Source organism: Pseudochaenichthys georgianus, chromosome 14 (assembly GCF_902827115.2).
Source record: "Pseudochaenichthys georgianus chromosome 14, fPseGeo1.2, whole genome shotgun sequence".
In the NCBI taxonomy this organism is placed as follows: domain Eukaryota; kingdom Metazoa; phylum Chordata; class Actinopteri; order Perciformes; family Channichthyidae; genus Pseudochaenichthys; species Pseudochaenichthys georgianus.
The window spans coordinates 32,373,412-32,392,992 of record NC_047516.1 but is presented as its reverse complement, the minus strand read 5'-3'; the positions used below and the strand labels follow the sequence as shown (position 1 = coordinate 32,392,992).

Sequence of the window (19,581 nt, the reverse complement as noted above, 5' to 3'; positions counted from 1 at the left end):
ATGTGGAAAGAGCTTTAAAAGGTCTGGCACAATAACCAGTGATTTCATCTGTGTTATTTGGGGTTTGGAGACGTATGTTAGATTATAAACTAATACAAAATATTAATCAATTATTAAATGACTTTGATAAAGTTAAAACAACCAGCAGCATAATACAAAGCAATTCAAATTAGCTCTAAATTAACCAGCTGTGGGAAAAACACTCTAAAACGTTAATAATCATAAACCAGTTATTAAATAGATACAACTCTGAAATGGGTCATAGTGCATAATGAATCATTTTACTTGTGACACCTAAGTATATTTTGATGCGAATACTTTTGTACTTTTACTTGTTATATAGTAGTATATAGTATTTTTACAATTTAGTATTGCTAAGTGTACCTCAGTCAAACATGTGCATAAATAATGTGATCAGAGATAGAATTTGAGGATGAAACCCCTCTTTAATAGCCCCTACTGACTGAGCCACTGCCGCCATTGACTGAAGGGTTTCATGGAAAATACCATATAGGGGATTTGTGGGAAATCATTTGAGGTTCAGTGTTTGGATGGAGGATTGAAAGCCAGGAGAACTGTGTCTCTGCTGCTGTGTCTTAGCGTCTGCCAACTTTATGGGAGTACCATACTAAATCACTAGAATCACCCTTTAATTCAAAATAAGCATATCAGTGAGATGGTACTGAACTAAGCAAAACTAAAATTATACTAAAAAACACTATTTCTTCCTCCTTTGTTACAGTATATTTACACAAACATTATGGTAACTAAGTCATACATATGGTAACTATATAAGTTGTAATTTAAAAAGAGAAAATAATTGCATCTTGATGATTATGTCTGAATATGTTTCTGCCTTTTAGATTCATTACAACTAAGTCCAAACTAAAGACTGACTGCTATCCATTAATATTCCTCACTTACACTCAGTCAGACCTGACCACTGTTGTCTGTCAGGAGTAATATTCAGAATTGAATCAGCTTCACCAGCGCTGTGAGAGTTTGACTGCTGGAGACTAATGTTCCTCCCTTTAATCTCACTGTAACAGAAGAACACCTAAGGAGGAAATTGGATGAACAGGGTCCTAAAAAGCCTGCAACAATTTCTACTTCACATTTAGAAAATTCTGGAGATGTCTTTGTGTTTGAGCATGAGTAGGAAAGCAAATGAGAGGAAGATGGGGGAGAGAAAGTGGTGAAGAACTCTATTGTGTACCACAGTGGCGGTACGAAGGCACAGGCTCATTCACTGAAGGGGATATCTTAATATGGTGAGTAGCGCAGCATGTTAAACACAACCAGATACAACTAATTCAGACACTGTCATTTAATTTAATAAATCAGATGTGTACATACTCATTGAACACGAGATCCGGGGCGAAGTAAAGCATCCTGCCGTTGACGTTCTTATAGGACCTCCATCCCAGGGCAAACACCATCACCCCCATCCAAGAATGCTGAATGACAGTCATTTGGTCGTCCACATGGAGATTTCTAAACCCTAAGGAGAAAGATTCAAATACAATACTGTATGGGTTATTTTTTTTATAAAAAACACACAAACTCTTGTACAGTTTAAAGTGTAATTAATCAATATTGCTTGAGTGTCAAACAAATTTGATATTAACCTCCACTTTAGCTTTTCTATAACAGTTTTTAATTGGTTTTCCTTCTTCTATTTGTCTCTGTTGGACAGCTCTTTGTCGGTTTAGACGATTTAGATGACAACTTGTGTGCTTGCTAGTTACAACTACTTTTGATGGAGCATATATGGTACCAGAAATAATAACAATTATTGTTATTTTAAGAGCATTTTATGCCACTAATATATGATGATTGTATAATAACATTATGATGAAAATACATCCTTTCAAAGTCTATACTTTTAAATAAGAGTTTAACATTGGAATTGAGATGTGAAAAAATTCAGAATGTTCCTGAAACTGTTAATCATCGCATCGCTTGAATATTTATTCTATTCTTAGTTACACAAACACGCAAGTATACACAACGGGCCATTTCGAGGTCACCAGAAAGGATCAAGGTCATATCCACATGTAAAATAAGTCGATAACGTATTTATCTTGACAGTCCGACTTGGATAAGGATAGATTTTAGGGCCGCTACTTTTTTATCTGATTCTGTCACTAACTTTGCTTCTGTGAACACCACAGTCTGTGACTCTGAAAAATGTGTTTCGGAAAACCCTTTTAGTTTTACTCCTTTTACTGTTGATGTTGTTCGTGAAGCTTTAACCAAGTTAGATCCTAAGAAACCGGCTGGCCCGGACAACGTAGAACCTTTCTTTTTAAAGATAGCTGCAGATTTTATTGCTCCACCTCTCACTACTCTTTTTAACCTCTCCCTCAGCACAAACACAATTCCAAAATGGTGGAAGTCAGCGTATGTCCTGCCTTTGCTAAAAGGAGGGGAGGCCACTTTATTAAATAATTATAGGCCCATCTCTAAATGATCAGTTCTGGCGAAGGTTCTTGAACGCCTAGTGAGTGAACAGGTAAAGGTGTTTTTATGTACAAATGACATCCTGTCTAAACATCAGTCAGGCTTCAGAAAGCAACACAGCACCATCACTGCCACAATGAAAGTGGTAAATGATATTACGAGTATTTTAGATAATAAGCAGAGTTGTGCAGCTCTATTTGTTGACCTTTCCAAAGCGTTTGACACCGTTGATCATCGCATCTTAAAGCAGAGGCTACTCAGTATTGGCCTATCCAGCCATGCAGTGGGTGGTTTGTGAACTACCTCTCTGAAAGGTCCCAATGTGTTCATTTTGATGGGCTGTCTTCTGAGTGGTTAAACATCACTAATGGTGTACCACAAGGTTCTGTTTTAGGTCCACTTTTATTCTCCATCTGCATCAATAGTTTAGGTGAAAATGTCGATGGAGCAACTTCACATTTTTATGCGGACGATACCGTGATGTACTGTGCAGGTCCCTCCATTAAGGAGGCTGTTGTTAAATTACAGGCTGTTTTTACCATTATTCAGACTCGGCTCTCTGAACTAAAGCTTCTTTTAAATGTGGATAAAACCAAGGTAATGCTCTTTTCAAAAGCTAAAAAGACACCAGAGCCTGTTTTAGATATTGTAACTACGCAAGGAACAAAACTTGAAGTGGTTACCTGTTACAAATACCTTGGTATCTGGCTTGATGATTGTCTCTCTTTTAAACGTCATGTCAATAACCTGCTTAAAAAGCTGAGGGTTAGGCTAGGTTTCTTTTACAGAAACAAGTCCTGTTTCTCGCTTGAGGCCAGGAAAAGGCTCGTCACTGTGACCTTTTGACCTGTGCTGGACTATGGGGATCTGGTGTATATGAATGCACCTGCCAATTGCCTGGTCAAGTTAGATGCTGCGTATCACAGCGCACTGAGATTTGTGACAAACTGTAAAGCATTAACCCATCACTGTACCCTGTATGCAAGGGCATGTTAGGGAAACTTCCATCTTATATCTGCTCCCTGATCTCACGGTGAATTGTAAGTGGCTACTGCCTGAGATCGCATGCTGTAGTTTTATTAAATGTGCCAACTGCTAGGACTGTCTCAGGGAAGACAGCTTTTAGATGTGCAGCTCCTCTGTCCTGGAATAGTCTGCAATTGAAATGGAAACTGAGCAATCTGGTGCCACTAAATGTTTTTAAAGCTTGGTTGGATGCTACTCAATCGGAAGCTGTTGGCACCTGTTCATGTGGATAGTTATGTAAATTGTAATCCCTGTAATGATGCTGTATGATGTCCTTTTGTTGTTCTGTTTATGTTTTGTATGTTTCATGTGGAACCTACTTGAGCAGGTCTGCCTTGAAAAAGAGATAAATGATCTCAATGGGATACACCTGGATAAATAAAGGTTTGAAATGAAATGAAATCTCAATATTATATCAACTTGGCAGTGTCATCAGGAGGCCCACCATCTCTTTCCATACCTATGCAGATGACACACATGTTTCAGTTGGCTTGTAAATTACACAAACAATTGATTCCTAACCTCCTAAGTCTAACTAATGTTGGTCAGTGACTCTCAAGAACAGCTGACCAGACCAGAGAAAGCAAGGAAGTTAGAGATAAAGTCATGGACATGCACATATTAGGAAAAAGCGACACAGTATTATCCAAGCCTTTGAGCACTATTCGATCAATAAGCTGGAAATAGAAGCATGACATCTGGCAGGAATTGCCCAGGTCCCTCCAAACTTTTTTTTAACTAAATCAACTACCCAGTACGGACACCTTTATAGCCCTTATTTAAATCATAAGGGTCTAAAAGCTGAATCAAGAGTTATTTTCTCTATCATTCAGTTCACTGAGCTGAGAGCAGGAGATTGGAGGCGGGGCTTAAGGAAAACTCAAGTGCGCATGCTCCATGGGCCCAGATACAGGTTATTTTGCTCTTGAGTCAGGCCATTTTGTCTTCATGCGCCACTGAGCAACAACGGGGGTACCGCCTCCAACACTGTATCAGGTTCTACATGTATTAATCCATGCGAAAACATACTCAATAATTGTTATTATACAGGGACACATTTCCTGACTCAAAGTACTTCAAAATATAATCAGTACATTACATTATATTTAGCTGCTTTTATCCAAAGCGACTTAAAAATAACCTCTACTGAGAGTAATTTGGGGGTTCAGTAGCTTGCTAAGGACACTACATGTTGACTGCAGGGGCTGGGGATTGAACCACTGACCCTTCAATTGATAGATGACCAATCACACCATGAGCCAAGCCCAATAAATCAAAAATGTACTTGTACCTAAAGCGGGGCACACAGAGTTTTCACCTGACTCTGCAGTTCTGGTGAACAAAGATAAGCTTTAAGAAGCTAACAAAAACATTGTTTCAAAAAATGTAAGTAGCATCCTACCTGGCAACCCTTTTGCCCATTTGACCACTTTGACCAGCTGCCTCTCTCCCAGCTCGTTGAGGCTGGTGAGCAGGGTGACAGCGGTGTCTGGCTGCCCGTAGTCGTGCCCTGCGTTCACCACCTCCGGTTCGATGGACTCCAGGATGTTGAGGAAGACCATCTGGGAGTTGTAGCTCAGGCCTGAAGTAGGAGCGGGGTTCTGGATGACCTCTGAGTGTTCCTGAATAGGATGATCCTCTTCTTGGTTTTTCTGTTGTCCAATCTTCTTTAGTTTACGTGCTACAAACAAAATCACGAAATCGATCAAGAAACAGTTCAGTTATTATTATCAGGTATATGCTACTTTGTCAAACATTTAGCTCACAAGCAATGTGACCTGGTCTTTAAACTCCAATTCACAAGGTGTTTTGCAAATGAAAATGTAACAAAATTACACATTTGATTGAATTTAAATCCAGCTGTTGTAACTGTATAGACTGCCTGAAGCCAGAATGGCTTTTTATGCCATTGACTGTAAAAAATCCATACTGCCTAACTGGAACAATTACAGCAAAATGTTGTTTGTACAATGACAAGCCAATACTCTGGTGTTGATATCAGAGGATTTTCCTTTTAAAAAAACAAAATCAGTCATAGATACCAATACAATTAATATATTCATCAGCCAGACTGATATACTAATACCGTCAAATATATTGAATCATATTCCATTTGAAAGAGAACTCTCTGAACAGATGAGTCTCATCTGGAGGAAAGGCCTGTGCTCATGAATGAGAGCTCGCTGTTGATGTATACTTGGAAATTAGCCCCTCTTATTACATCGTCGCCCAGGGAGATTTTGCAGTTTTCAAAATACTGTTTTTTTCTTTAACCATTCATCTCCATAAGCATGCATATTAACAGTACATTTGTATTCCTTATGCACTGCAGAGCAAATAGGTATCAAGAGATAACAAATGCCAAATACTGAAACAAATCTGCTGCTCCCTTGAGTAATGATAAATCTGTCATTTATAACCCCACAAATGCGATCAGTCTTAAGGAAGCTGCTCAATGTTAGAACCCACAGACCATTGGTGTTTACATATTTTGGTTAAACCATTGGATTATGCCAATATCTCTGTAAACATATAACATCATTACTGTCTAACTCTTAAACGGTTCTCTCTGAGGCTGACAGAGTTTCTTTCATTGCGACCCCATTCACCTCGAGTACGTATCACAGTACGTGTTGTACATTATCCCTTACATAGTGAGCAGTTCTGGACTACGCTGATAACTACACGATGGGGTCAAAACGTCTGTTCATATTTTAAAACTTCATTGTGCACCATCATGTCAACACCTTCATGTCACTGTTAAATTAAAGGTCTCCTATTATACTATTTGTAGTCATATATTATAGGTGTGTGAACGACGTCACTTGAGCGGCCCGACCAAGTAAGGAGACAGAGGCAGAACGTCTTGATACAACCCGGTGTGGGTATTTATTCATCATTTGGTGCCTGGTCGCCCACATCAATATTTCACAATGACTGTCTCCCACACTATTTCCCCCCAAATGAGCCCAACATGCCACCCTTTATAGCCTCACCCATCGGCCCGTACCATCCAAAAGGGGTGGCATGTGCAGAGATGGTCAGCTCAGATAAGGACCGTAGTTATTCACAAAACATCCTTTACTGGAGAATGACAAACATCCTTTACTTACATTCTATTTAATTACGGTATGAAAAGAAAACCCGTTCTAAACTAACACGCCAAATGTACCTAATAACAAATCACCCCCGCCTCCAACCTGCTCCTTTGACCCCATCCGGAACGATAAAAAGGACCCGCTGTTTCCCCGGGGACCCTTTACGATGACGGACCTTGGGACCGGAGACGGGAGAGCAGGCGGAGGTGAGTGTTATGATGTTGACTGTTATAGGAGTAACCTGTACCATTAATGCACCTTATATATCGTGACCTTTACACACTAAACATATCCCTTGCACATAATCTCAACCGCTGTCAATCTACACAAACCAACACTTTTGGCGCTCTTGCTATAACTCCCCTTTCTTTCCAGGTGGAGCCGAGAGCCCGACCAGCGTCTGCCAGACGACATCACAATTTAATACAGTTGACTCATTTAATACCCACTACATCAATGAACAGTATAAAATGTGCAAATAGGCAATGTTTGACTGTACTGTGCAAATCCCCATGTGCAAGATTACACAGCCCGAAGCCGTGGCGGAGTTACCTTCGTCACAAGGTGTTTTGCTCAAAATACCAAACAGATCACCTATTCTAGCCATGCACCATACCCCTCTATTTCAGCCCTGTTAGAGAGGTGCTGATTCTGGGTCTGTAGCTTAAAAAAAAAAAGAGATGAGAGCTCATGCATGTTTGTGCAGGAGAATTCTACCCAGATTCTCAGCTAAATCAGAATACCTTTATTAGTCCCACAGATGGGAAATGTACGTTGTTACAGCAGAAAAAGAGCCAAACTTAATGTTACATAGAAAAAGCTGCCGTGATGAAACGCCATATGATGTTCCAAACCTAATCAAGGATTACTTCTGAAACAATATGGAGCTCAACTGCTTTTTCTCTAGCGGGTTTACCACAAGGACAGTACCTTTTTATTTCCTGCTTTTTTACACATACTCTCTCCAGTACAGGTTAGCTCTGAGTGTTAGCGATGCTTGCTAATGTAAACAAAGACCATATTACGTCCAAAACACGTCGCGCATTGTTTCTGATAGCGACGTTTCTGATAGGGCCGTGGGCGTAAAGCCAGCCAATATTTTAACAATGTCGTCATGACTGCAGCAAATCTGAATCAGGTCCGTTGTAGCCCCATTTTTAGAGATGTGGGTATGGAAAAAAAGAGAGGGTTGTATTTTCTGACACTTTGTGAGTCTCCTTTCACACCGGGGACACATATTTATGTATAAAAGATATAAAAAAGTGCATTTTGCATAATAGGGGACCTTTAAGTCTCTCCTGGAAGCAATGGGAGCAAGGTATTAGAGGAGTAGTGTGTCATGTACATTAGGTACTGAATCAGAAAATAATAATTGAACACACATAAATGTGGTTCTTAAAAGTCTGAACTAAGACCAACACATAACTGTTTTATTATCTTTAAGTGGTGGGGGGTGGCTCGTGTGTCCGGTCAGTGTGTGTGTTATCCGTCTGTTTGCCATAGTTGATCTCACATAGTACGGGACCCTTCAGCCAAATCTCTTTGTGCATATTTATGATTGTATGCTCAAAGACCTAATGCTCTACTTTGTTTGGAAGGTGAATCTGCTCTGTACCGAGTACACTTTTATACAGATACGAGTTGCCAACAGTTAAACTTTAACTAAGCGTGTTTGTTTTTTATTACGGCTCTTCCAGAGATTGAGTAACAGACAAATATAAATTTGTCTTTTTGCCCAACGCATTGAAGAACTAACATGTATTCTGGTCACTAGCTTTTAACTTTGTGACAGTCTCCACAGACATAGTACATCTTTAAAAGAGGCCATATTGTGCTTTCTGTGGTGTTCCCTTTCATGTCGTATGTTTTATATATTTGTGCATGTAAATGGTCTGCAAAGGCTAAAATCTAAAGTTTCCTCCAGAGGACGTTTCACTCTTTATTTCTTATCAATTATATAAACGTTGAGTGACTGTAAAAAGCAGTGCCCTTTCCTCTCACAGCTTCTGTGTAGAGAATGTTTCATTAAAACTGCAGCCTGGCTTTGCAGTTCAGTTGGATACATATCAAATATTGCCAGTTATAGAAACAACTTAAGTCTTTCTCATAAACAGCCGGGTTGAAAGACAATTGCAGATTATGTATGAAAGATAATTGGCAAGTCTCACATTTTCCAAATCTGAGCCAACGACAAACATTTGAAATAAAAATGGTTAATTAAAAACTCCTGCCTGGGATTCTTAACTGTGACACAGACAGGTTCATGATCTTTGTAGAGTGCAGAGTAAATAGATTGGGTTGAGATTACCTTAAAATCCCCAGGCTTGACTTGAAGCCAATACAAACGGGAGATTGACATTCAAACGATTCAAGCACGGCATTTGTTGCAATCACAAATTACATTCAGACAAATTAATTCAAAGGTAATGTCCACTGTGGCGTTAGTATCGTTGATGGTTTCCACCAAACACTGACCTCCAGTGAATACGCTGCAGAAATATCCATAATAAGCCCATTTTCAATCAAATCACACGTTTGAAATTGAATGACATTTTTTTTCTCTATACTCTCACATTTTTGGCCTTGTTCCCGATATGTCATTACCCGTCTCATCACCATTATAATCACCATCTTTATCCTAACCTTCTTTTTAGGTGCCAGGAGGGACTTGATTGTCTCGACAGTCAGTTTAGTATTTTTTTCCTCACTTCTTGCGACGCCTTTGTAATATGTGCCTCTGCAGATCCCACTTTACTCTCACTTTGGTGTCCAGGTTGTCACTGTCATTACATCATTAGCACAGATGTGAGGAGTGTTTCTGGGTGTGAGGAGCAGAGAGGCTGGAGAGAGAGTCACCTGTCACTTCATTGTTCATAAATGATCTCTCTTTTCTTAATGTGGTGGTTATATTATTGCAAATACTTGTAATGCCGACTTCAAGGATAGGTTATTTGTTGAATTTTCACTTCAAAGTAAATATGAAATGCAAGAATATTTACTTGGAACCAATAATTGTAGTTTCTCTGAAAAATGCAAAACACTTGTTTCTCCAGTGACATCTTTTTGGAAATCTAGGGCCATTAAGTCTTAATTACGGTTCTTTATTCAACATAGCACTAAACATAACAAAATAAGTTAACTAGGACAGTTGATATTGAATTGAAATATGCATAAAACCACTAATCTGTATATGGTTTTTAAAGTACAATATCCCCTTAAATCTTTATTAAAAATGTCATATAATATAATGAGTATAAGGATAATACTCTATGGTTACACTTTATATTCAACAAGCTCTCCCCATTATTACTACATAAAGCATTTGTACACTAATATCACACTGACTGATGTTATTTTTGTATCCAGTTATTTAATAAGTGCAATAAACCATGAAGATACAAACTCAGAACAGCAATAAACATGCAGGTAGCTACAAACAGGCCAAACTATTGTAAGGCCTGTTGCATTAGTTTCATATGAGCTAAAACCCTATATTACAGGTTATTTTTCATTGATTTTTAAAAAAATAATTAAAGGTTGAACAGCCATATATTTTGTGGTTTTGTGTAGCTGTGTAGCTCTAGCTTGCTAAACAATGTATATTAATGTGAACTGTTTCTGTAACTTTTAAATGTGCAAAATCAAATCAAAATAAAGCTTGCTCATCACAAACGTTTTTTTTTAAACCAGGTCCCCATAAAAAGATCGACTGGGCACATGCAGGCTTAACAAGCATTAGACATGCAGTCACCATTTCATGAAAAACTCCTCTTTGCCACATGAAATCATTTTTTTTTTTAATAAGTTATATATTTGAACTGACAGTGGCGTGGTGCCAGGACCCTCTCACATCACTTACTGCTTTTTCCATTAGGAGGCTCTGGAAGAATAGCAGCTTGAGTAAATCATTAACCCTCCCCGGGTGCTGCTGAAACAGAAGCTCTAGCAGCTTAGGACGATGTCACACGATGGGTAGACTCTGGGTTGGGAACACAATTTGGAACCATTGTGTAGGACAGGGTTGATGTAAAAAATGTAAAAAAGGTTTTTAGTATGATAACATCTTCCAGATATTTCTGCATTAAGTGCAGATGTGCAGCGGGCCTCTTCAGGTTTCTGCTAAATGACTGAGCGATCATGGTAAGGCAATGGCAGCCTCACTACTTGGCTTCTATTTGTGGATGTAATTAACATTTCAGGAGAAATATGGAATTCTAATTATAAAATGTGAAGCTTTGAGCAATTTATAATAACTTCAAGTCTTGAACAGATGCCAAACACAAGAATCAGACAATTTCATTGCTTCGCGACAGACCTTCTGAAATACAAAGAGTAAAACAAATGTCAAAGATAATATTTATTTATCATTTAATTTATATATCTTCAAATACATAAGCAAATGTGTAATAAATCAATAAAAGTGAAATTATTTGAACTAGAAACTTCCTTTAATTTCAGTATTTTGAGTGAAAACCTCCAGGGATAATAGACCAAATGTATAATACATCTGACACCACTTCTGCAAATGATTGTGGTACATTTTTCCTGTGAAATGCCGCAAGTAAATTACATGTCCAAGATGAGAACATGAGTGAAAGAGGCTCTTCTTAGACACAACTAGAAAAGGTGTGCTTTTTTCCCCGCATCATTAGAACACACTTTCCCTCCATGGGTTTGACGGTGGCTGGCGGCAAAATTACCAGCATGTCTGCTGCTTTAATTCACATGTCTCATGTCAGCTTTTTGCTTCCAGTACAATTTCCACCGTCCACAGAATGAGAAAAATGGAAGAGAGTGAAAATTGAACCCAAGACTAAAATTAGTCCACTACATGTCAATCTTTAAAGACTGACAAACAGTGGGTGACAGTAAGGAGAAGTGAATGGAAGATGTCTAAATTGCATGGCAGCTCAGTCAGGGGCTTGATTATCAGTAACACCCCCTATTGTGATGATGCTGCAATTGAAGAGATCCAGTGACGATGTGCAGTGAAGAGTGAATAAAGTACTCTGTCTGGGGAAGCCATTACTAGTTTCACTTCGAGGACTTTCTCCAGAGTGTGATTTGTTCATACAGTAGTGCACAGAGTTCATCGTACTGCAGAGATGTGAATGAGTTTTAAATGCACATTCGTCTGGAACACATCCTATTTCTGAAGTGACTATTACCAGGTAATACAAATAAAAATGTCAATGTTAAAATAACTGCAATAAAATAAAAGCTGATTTTAGTATGTGTCTCTATCCTACCTCCGAGAGTCATCCCAGCCTCGAAACACTTCCTCAGCCGACAGGACGGACAGTTCTTCCTTCTGAGCTTATCAATGGTGCAGTCGTTTTTGCTGGCGCACAGGTATTTATGTTTGCCTACTTGGATAGAGAAAACAGAGGATGCTGGTAAATATTCTGTTGAAGGTTGAAATAAAATGCAACAGGTTGAAAACATAGGTGTTTGGGTTTTACCTTCTGCTGCTCTTTTGAAGAACACCTTGCAGCTTCCACAGGTGAGCGCACCGTAATGGCAGCCAGAGGCCTCGTCTGAACAGATGAGGCACGTCCTCTGTGGCGGGAAGAAGAACTCCATGGGGAACATGTGCTCTCTGCCAGGCTCAACCCTGCATTCAAACACATGAAACATGACTTTAATAAACCATGAACACAACTACAAGACACTTGTGTGTGATAAACAACAAGTTGCTCATCCTGTGTTTATGCCTGACATGTTGTACCCTATGGCAGTGTTTCTCAAAGTGTGGTCCGCGGACCACTGGTGGTCCGTGAGCACACCCTAGTAGTCCGTGAGAATATTGGTAACATTTCACATTTGAAATAAATAAATACATTTAAGATTTCCCGCACTCTCGCGGGAATATCTCCGCAATGGAACGGGCATTATATACTGTAGCCCAGTGCCACACCTTCATCACACATTTGCGATTTGTAATCTGTTCTAGAAAAACGATGTGTTTTCTTTTAGATTTCAAGAAGCGTATAAAACAAACAATGGATGTCTTTTATGAACATTTATCCATGCTGGAAGTAGATTTAGATGTGTTAGGAGTTAGATAGAGATTATATATCTAATATTTGGATCCAATGAAGCATTGCATGAAGTCTGTTGATGATCAGAGGCTGTTGTTGGGGCTGCATAAACGTTTTTTTATTTTAGTTTTGTAGGCAGACCATGCAGGCCAGCCCGATGGTCACCAAGGTTCATGTTTTAATAGCAAATTTTACAAAAAAAGCCCAGGCGAGCCTAACATGTGAAAAATTGGCTTTGACCTCAGAGAGTTACACTTGGGCCTGCAACCATAGTTTTACTGTATTTTGTTTTGAAAATCCACAGCTGAGGTTTGTGTCGTACTACATGCGGTGTATTTTGCATTTCTCTCAGTAGCCAACGATCTGTGAGTCTGTTGGCTCGGACATAAACTGCGTAATAAATGTAGTCTACATTTCATAAGAGGTGTAAAACCTGTGAGCATTTTAAATCGCATTTGAACAAAATGCTTATATAATCTGTAGTTGTATTTGTATTGTTGATTTAATGTGTGAACGAGGCGATATAGAGAAGGTTAAACTGTCATTATTAGGCTGTCATTTGTTATATACTGTTGGAGTGGTTGTGAAGTCAACTTGAAAAATCCTCACAGGAGATCAAGGGGTTAAAAAGTCGGGCTGATTGACAGAGTGGCAGCTGTCTGAAATCAGTCTCTAATTGCTAATCAGCTTCGCTGCACCTTTAAAAGCAACGCACCTGAAAGAAGGGCAGTAATCCAAGCTGGAAAGGGACAAACTAAAGAGCGTGCGTCCAGTAGCAGCAACGAACCAGCAGAATAAACGTCGAAGAAGCAGCACTGGTGCAGCCATAAAAAGCTGGAGAAGCGGCCGGTGAGAGACGAACTGTGTGTTTAGTTAAGAATCATACAACTTGCCGTTCGTGGCACACGTTAGAGCGTGCATTCTAGTTCAGTGTCATTTGTTTGTTTGATGTCCTCAAGCTAAAGCTACATGAGTGTTGATTTAAAAACGAGTGTGTGTCATTAAAAATGCAAATATAGACTGAATTCTTAACAGCATGCAAACCGTTTTTACCAATCTACATCTCTTTTTATTTATTGTTTATTGAGAGATGTAGATTGGTAAAAACGGTTTGCATGCTGTTAAGAATTCAGTCTATATTTGCATTTTTAATGAGACTGCATCAGTTAAAAACTGTTTAAAACATAATTTATAAAAATACATTAAGAAAGTAAGAACAATATTCACAAGTGTTAAAAAATATATGTAAAGCATGTATTTTTCCATTTATTATTTGATGTGTATTGTATTTACAGTAATTATTTTTAATTTTTAATTTAAGGTTTTTTACCTTACAACTTACAACATAAGCTGTACTGCAACAACAAATACCAAAGTAAAGAAAAACTCAAAAGAAACAAAGTTGTGGTCATTGTATGAGTGAAACCCAGTGAAAACCTCCTATGGACTGTACCATCCCTTTCAAGCGGGGAAAACTGCAAATATACCCAAGGGCTTGACAGTAAAAAACCGGGGCTGTAAGCTGGAATAGTGAAAACAGTGACCTGGAAAAAGATAAAATACCACCCTGCAAACAGTCAGTGGACCCAAATCCAACATGGCTGATCAAACAGTCAGGAAAACAGTTAAAAAATGAGCGGACTGCAGCAAAACAATCCTTCACACGACTAGCTAACAGTATCATCAGAACTCACAACGGCATGTCAGAAGACCAGCTCCAATATAGCTTCAATAAACTCTCCATGGGAGCCGACAAAGTCATGGAAACCAATGACGAAGTCATGGCAGAGGTCATTGCGGTAAAGGAGGCAGAGCTGAAAGAGGAGGAGTCAGTCGAACTAACCAAACAGCAAGAAGCGACATAGCAAGGACCACAAATGAATGTGACTTGAAGCTGAAGGAGGTTGGAGAGCTACTTAGAGACATGCTTTGGCAAAAGTTTGGAGATGAACTGTGCACAGCTGTAGAACTAGCAGAAGCTGAGTGTGAGCGTGTCGCTCGAGTACGTCCTGATGGCAACCATGAGGCCTACGAATTCATGCTCAGCCATCTGAAGTCACTGGTGGGGACCGCGAAGGAAGCTCATTGCAAGTGGCAGCAGTGGGTTCCAGTGGAAAACCAGAAGGAGTTCCGCAATCGGTTGAGAGACATCGAACGGGAAGCAACCAGTCTGGTTTCCAGAAAGGCTGAGTTCATCATGGCGAGACGACAGGAAGACACAAGGTCAGGATCAACAAGTACTGCCAGTCATCCCATCTTTACCCCAAGCATTAGGCTAAAACCCACAGCTCTCCCCAGATTCTCTGGCTACAAGCGTGATTTTCACATGTGGATAAGAGACTGGGAGTCGCTCCAAAAACAGGGAGAACCAACAGGCTCCAGAGAAGTGAAAAAGATACAGTTGCTAGACAGTCTCGATGACAGGATCAAGAAAGACTTTCACCTCACTACTTATAACACCGCAGATGACATTCTCCGTGTCTTGGAGAACCGCTATGGCAATCGAACGGTTATTGCCATTGAAATAGTGGAAGACCTTCAGAAGATGCCATCTGTCAGAAGTAGCCAACCAAGGAAAATTGTCGAGTTGATTCAAGCCGTGGAGAAAGCACTCTGGGACCTGAGTGACCTCGGAGACACAGGCGCCATAAAGAATCCTCTCGTAACAAAATCAATAGAGAGTAAACTCCCTGAGTCCCTCAAAAAAGAGTGGCTTGTATATTAGGGATGCCAGCGATTATTCGATTATTCGAATATTCGCTACAGTCTCCATAATCGAATATTATTTTTAAAAATCGATTTTATTTATATATTTTTATTTTATTTTTGTTTTTTTTTTTGTTTTGTTTTTTCTGGCTTAGTTTCAACCAAAATATATATTAATATATATATATTAGAGATGTCCCGATCACGTGATCGGGGATCGGAGCCGATCACGTGATTTTCACAAGATCGGGGATCGGGAGAAAAAAATCGGGGATCGGGATTTTTTTTTTTACTTTAATGTTACAAAACAAAAATGACCATGTTCACGTCTTAAAGTCATCCTGAGGACTTAGTTTTGGTTTAAAATTACACAACATCATGTATGTGTCTTTTGGGCTTGTTTTCAGACCTGGTTGCTTATTCCTCTCAAAGCAACAGAGTGGGCGCAGTGTCTAATAGTAGCAGCAAGCTAACGAGAGGCTACGTCCAGCTGGTGACTCGGGACTCGGGACAGAGAACATGTCAGGAGTTTGGAAGTATTATGAAATTGAAAGCGAAGGCAGTGTAACAGCCAGATGCAATGTTTGCAAGGCAGAGGTTCCGCGTGGTGGAAAGAACAGAGCTACGTTCAACACGACCAATCTAATACGCCACCTGAGAAACAAACACCAACAACAACACGACGAGTACACAGCGGCCACTCAGGTAACGGCACTGAAACAACCGACACTTTCAGAGACTTTTAAAAGGAAAGAGAAACTGCCCCAGAACAGAGAAAAGGCCAAACAATAACAGCCAAGATAGCTGACTTCATCGCGTTGGATGACCAGCCGTTATCTGTTACCTTTTCTTTCTCTTAACGCATTGCATAAAGATCGGATCGGGAAAAATCGGTATCGGCAGATTGTCAAAATCAAATGATCGGAATCGGATCGGGAGCAAAAAAAGGTGATCGGGACATCCCTAATATATATGCTAATAATAGTAATAGTATTAATAATTGTAAATGGCCATTGGTCACACCACCAGTTTGTTTTACTGTAAACTTGGAGTAAGCCTGCATGCAGAGCAGACTGCTGCTGCAGCACGCTACACCCGACCCCGCCCCCACCCCCCTCTCCCTCACTCGTGCGACTAAAGATGAACAAAGCGACAGGTAAAAAGAGTTCCTCCTCGTGGAACTACTTTGAACTTACAAGTCCAAAGGAAGTTAAATGCAAGCTCTGCGAAAAAACGTTGGTCTATCACAGCTCAACCTCAACAATGCGTTGGCATTTGAGTGCGAAGCACGCCAAAGAGGTTACAGAGAAAGACGCAGCACAGCTGGCCATTACCAACTTCACTTCAAGGCCACGTCGTTGTGATGACATGTTTGTTTGTTGTTTGTACTGTTAAACATGTTCTAGTAAAGAAAACAACGGAATTCCTTTTTCTTTTTTTTCTTTTTTTTCTTTTCTTCTCCCGCGTGGTGGGGGGGAGGGGGGTCGGTCGAATAATCGATTATTATTCGCCAGGACTGCCGAATAATCGATTTTGATCATGGTCAGTTTCTGGCAACCCTATTGTATATGTAGCCGATCCAACAAAAGGTGTGAGGCCAGATAAAAGGTTTGATTATCTCTTGGAGTTTCTCAAGCAGCAAGAGACTATCTATGAGGAGCTCGAGCAGCTACGAGATGAGGAGCCCAGTAAACCAAGTAAGCAGAGTTGGAAAGACACCAGAATTGAGCAAAAACGTGCCAGAACCAAGTCTACAAAGTCAGCTGATGACCAAGGCTGTGTAGTCTGCGGCGATGTCAAACACAAGAGGAAGCTCTACTTCTGCAAGCAGTTCAGGGCTCTGAGTGCAGCAGAAAGGAAGGTGTAAGGAAGTTGGGTGCATGTACAAGGTGAGGTTCACGACGACCGGTCATCCTGCAAACCTGGCTTTCTATGCAGAAACGAGGACTGCAGAGATGGAGAGGCTGAGCATCACTACTACCTCTGTCCCAAGTCTGTGTCAAAGAGGTCTGGTGACAGATCTGAAAAGGATGAAGGCAAAAAGAAGTACACAGAGGGTCAAGAAGATTTCATCCTAAAAATCTCCCACCAGACCTAGCAAAGCAGTGTAGGGAGGTTTTCTCAAATGTTGCCTCCAGAGTCTTCAAAATCAGAAATGACCAACAAAGTCTAATTAAAAAGAGTGGAATGCAAGAGCTTCCAGTGATCATGATGCTAACGCCGGACAGAAAGTCGGAACACTCATCGACTTAGCATCTGACACAAATTACATCACTCACAGAGCGGCGAGTCGTCTGGATCTCAAGAGTGAAGATATCATGCTCGTTGTACATGGAGTTGGCGGAACTCGGAAGATTCAAGTAAAGACAAAGCGCTATCTTCTCAAAATCCGTGTATCCACCCCCAAGGGCACACTGAGAGCACATCAATTGGTTTGCTATGGGCTTGACAACATTGCAGACGTCCACAAAAGTGTGCCACCTCAGCAACTGCAGCCATTTTTCCCAGACGTACCTCTTGATGAGCTTGTGAGGCCCAAAGAAGTCGAGCTTCTCATTAGCCACAGAGAAGGCCAGTTAGCTCCTCAGAGGATCAGAGTCGTGGGAGACCTCGTACTGTGGGACGGACCACTCGGGAAAACAGTTGGAGGAACCCACCCCAGACTGTTTGAGGAGGTTGAAGTGTCAGCCCACATGTCAAAGACGCACTTTGCGAGATCAATGAGAGCAGCAGCTGTGAAATATGAAGAGCTCACTAACCCCATTCCAGAACAAAACCCCTCAAGCAAAGAAGCAGCTGAAATACAGGGATCAACTGTTTCGACAAGCAAAGAGAGTTTCCTGAAATGGTGGTAATGGGACAGCATTGGCGCAGCATGCAAGCCCAGATGTGGAGGCTGCCGGTGCGGAAACTGCCAGCCCGGTGGTAAAGAAATGACCCTTGCAGAGGAAAGGGAGCTTGAGGTGGTAAAGGATGGACTCACCTATGTCATGAGCGACCATCACAGCAGAGAACCACATTGGCATGCAAAGTATCCCTGGCTAGAGGATCCGGCCTCACTTCTGAACAACAGAGGTGCAGTTGAAGCAACATTCCTAAGAACAGAGAAGCAGCTAGCCAAGGCACCAGAGTGGAAGTCTGCCTACAAAGCGCATGACATGATCGACAGAGGAGCTGCAATCAAGTTGACTAAAGAGCAGATCATGAACTGGAAAGGACCAGTATGGTTCCTGAGTCACCTTATTGCACCAAACCCACACTCTACAACAACCCCAGTAAGGCTCGTCTGGAACAGCAGTCAAAAGTTCAGAGGCACCAGCATGAACGACTTGCTGATTAAAGGGCCAGACGTCCTTAACCAGATACGTGCTGTCCTCCTGAGGTTCAGAGGGGGAACCAACGCTGCCTTAGGGGACATCAGGAAAATGTAAAATTCTGTATGGTTGGAAGATAGAGAGATGCACCTCCACAGGTTCCTCTGGCAGGATTCAACACCAGAGTCAATATTGGTGACAAGCCTGCAGGATGCATCGCACAGCTCGCAATGCGAGAAACAGCCAACCTACCTCCTTTCGCCCACCTTGAAGAGGAGCGAGCGGTATTACAAAATGATAGCTACGTTGACGACATCCTCACGTCTCACAACGACGGAAAGGGACAAACTAAAGAGCGTGCGTCCGTCCAGCAGCAGCAACGAACCAGCAGAATACACGTCGAAGAAGCAGCACTGGTGCAGCCATAAAAAGCTGGAGAAGCGGCCGGTGAGAGACGAACTGTGTGTTTAGTTAAGAATCATACAACTTGCCGTTCGTGGCGCACGTTAGAGCGTGCGTTCTAGTTCAGTGTCATTTGTTTGTTTGATGTCCTCAAGCTAAAGCAACATGAGTGTTGATTTAAAAACGAGTGTTTTGTTTATTGAGAGATGTAGATTGGTAAAAACGGTTTGCATGCTGTTAAGAATTCAGTCTATATTTGCATTTTTAATGAGACTGTATAAGTTAAAAACTGTTTAAAACATAATTTATAAAAATACATTAAAGTAAGAACAATATTCACAAGTGTTAAACAATATATGTAAAGCATGTATTTTTCCATTTATTATTTGATGTGTATTGTATTTACAGTAATTATTTTTTATTTTTCATTTAAGGTTTTTTACCTTACAACTTACAACATAAGCTGTACTGCAACAACAAATACCAAAGTAAAGAAAAACTCAAAAGAAACAAAGTTGTGGTCATTGTATG

General features: G+C 40.5%; 1 protein-coding gene and 1 long non-coding RNA gene across 2 annotated transcripts in view; one reads left to right on the top strand and one right to left on the bottom strand.

Moving 5' to 3' along the window:
* LOC117458341 (androgen receptor-like) overlaps positions 1 to 19,581 on the bottom strand; it is a 47,496-nt gene that overhangs the window by 14,616 nt on the left and 13,299 nt on the right. Inside the window, exons 2-5 of the mRNA XM_034098741.2 lie at positions 12,050 to 12,201; positions 11,837 to 11,956; positions 4,892 to 5,170; positions 1,357 to 1,501 (exon numbers count right to left, since the gene is read on the bottom strand). Coding sequence (XP_033954632.1) covers positions 1,357 to 1,501; positions 4,892 to 5,170; positions 11,837 to 11,956; positions 12,050 to 12,201 — 696 coding nt within the window. The remainder of the gene's footprint in view (positions 1 to 1,356; positions 1,502 to 4,891; positions 5,171 to 11,836; positions 11,957 to 12,049; positions 12,202 to 19,581) is intronic.
* LOC139435082 (uncharacterized) lies at positions 6,377 to 9,483 on the top strand. Its single transcript, XR_011644356.1, has 2 exons — positions 6,377 to 6,793; positions 6,963 to 9,483. It is a non-coding gene; the product is annotated as an uncharacterized lncRNA (long non-coding RNA).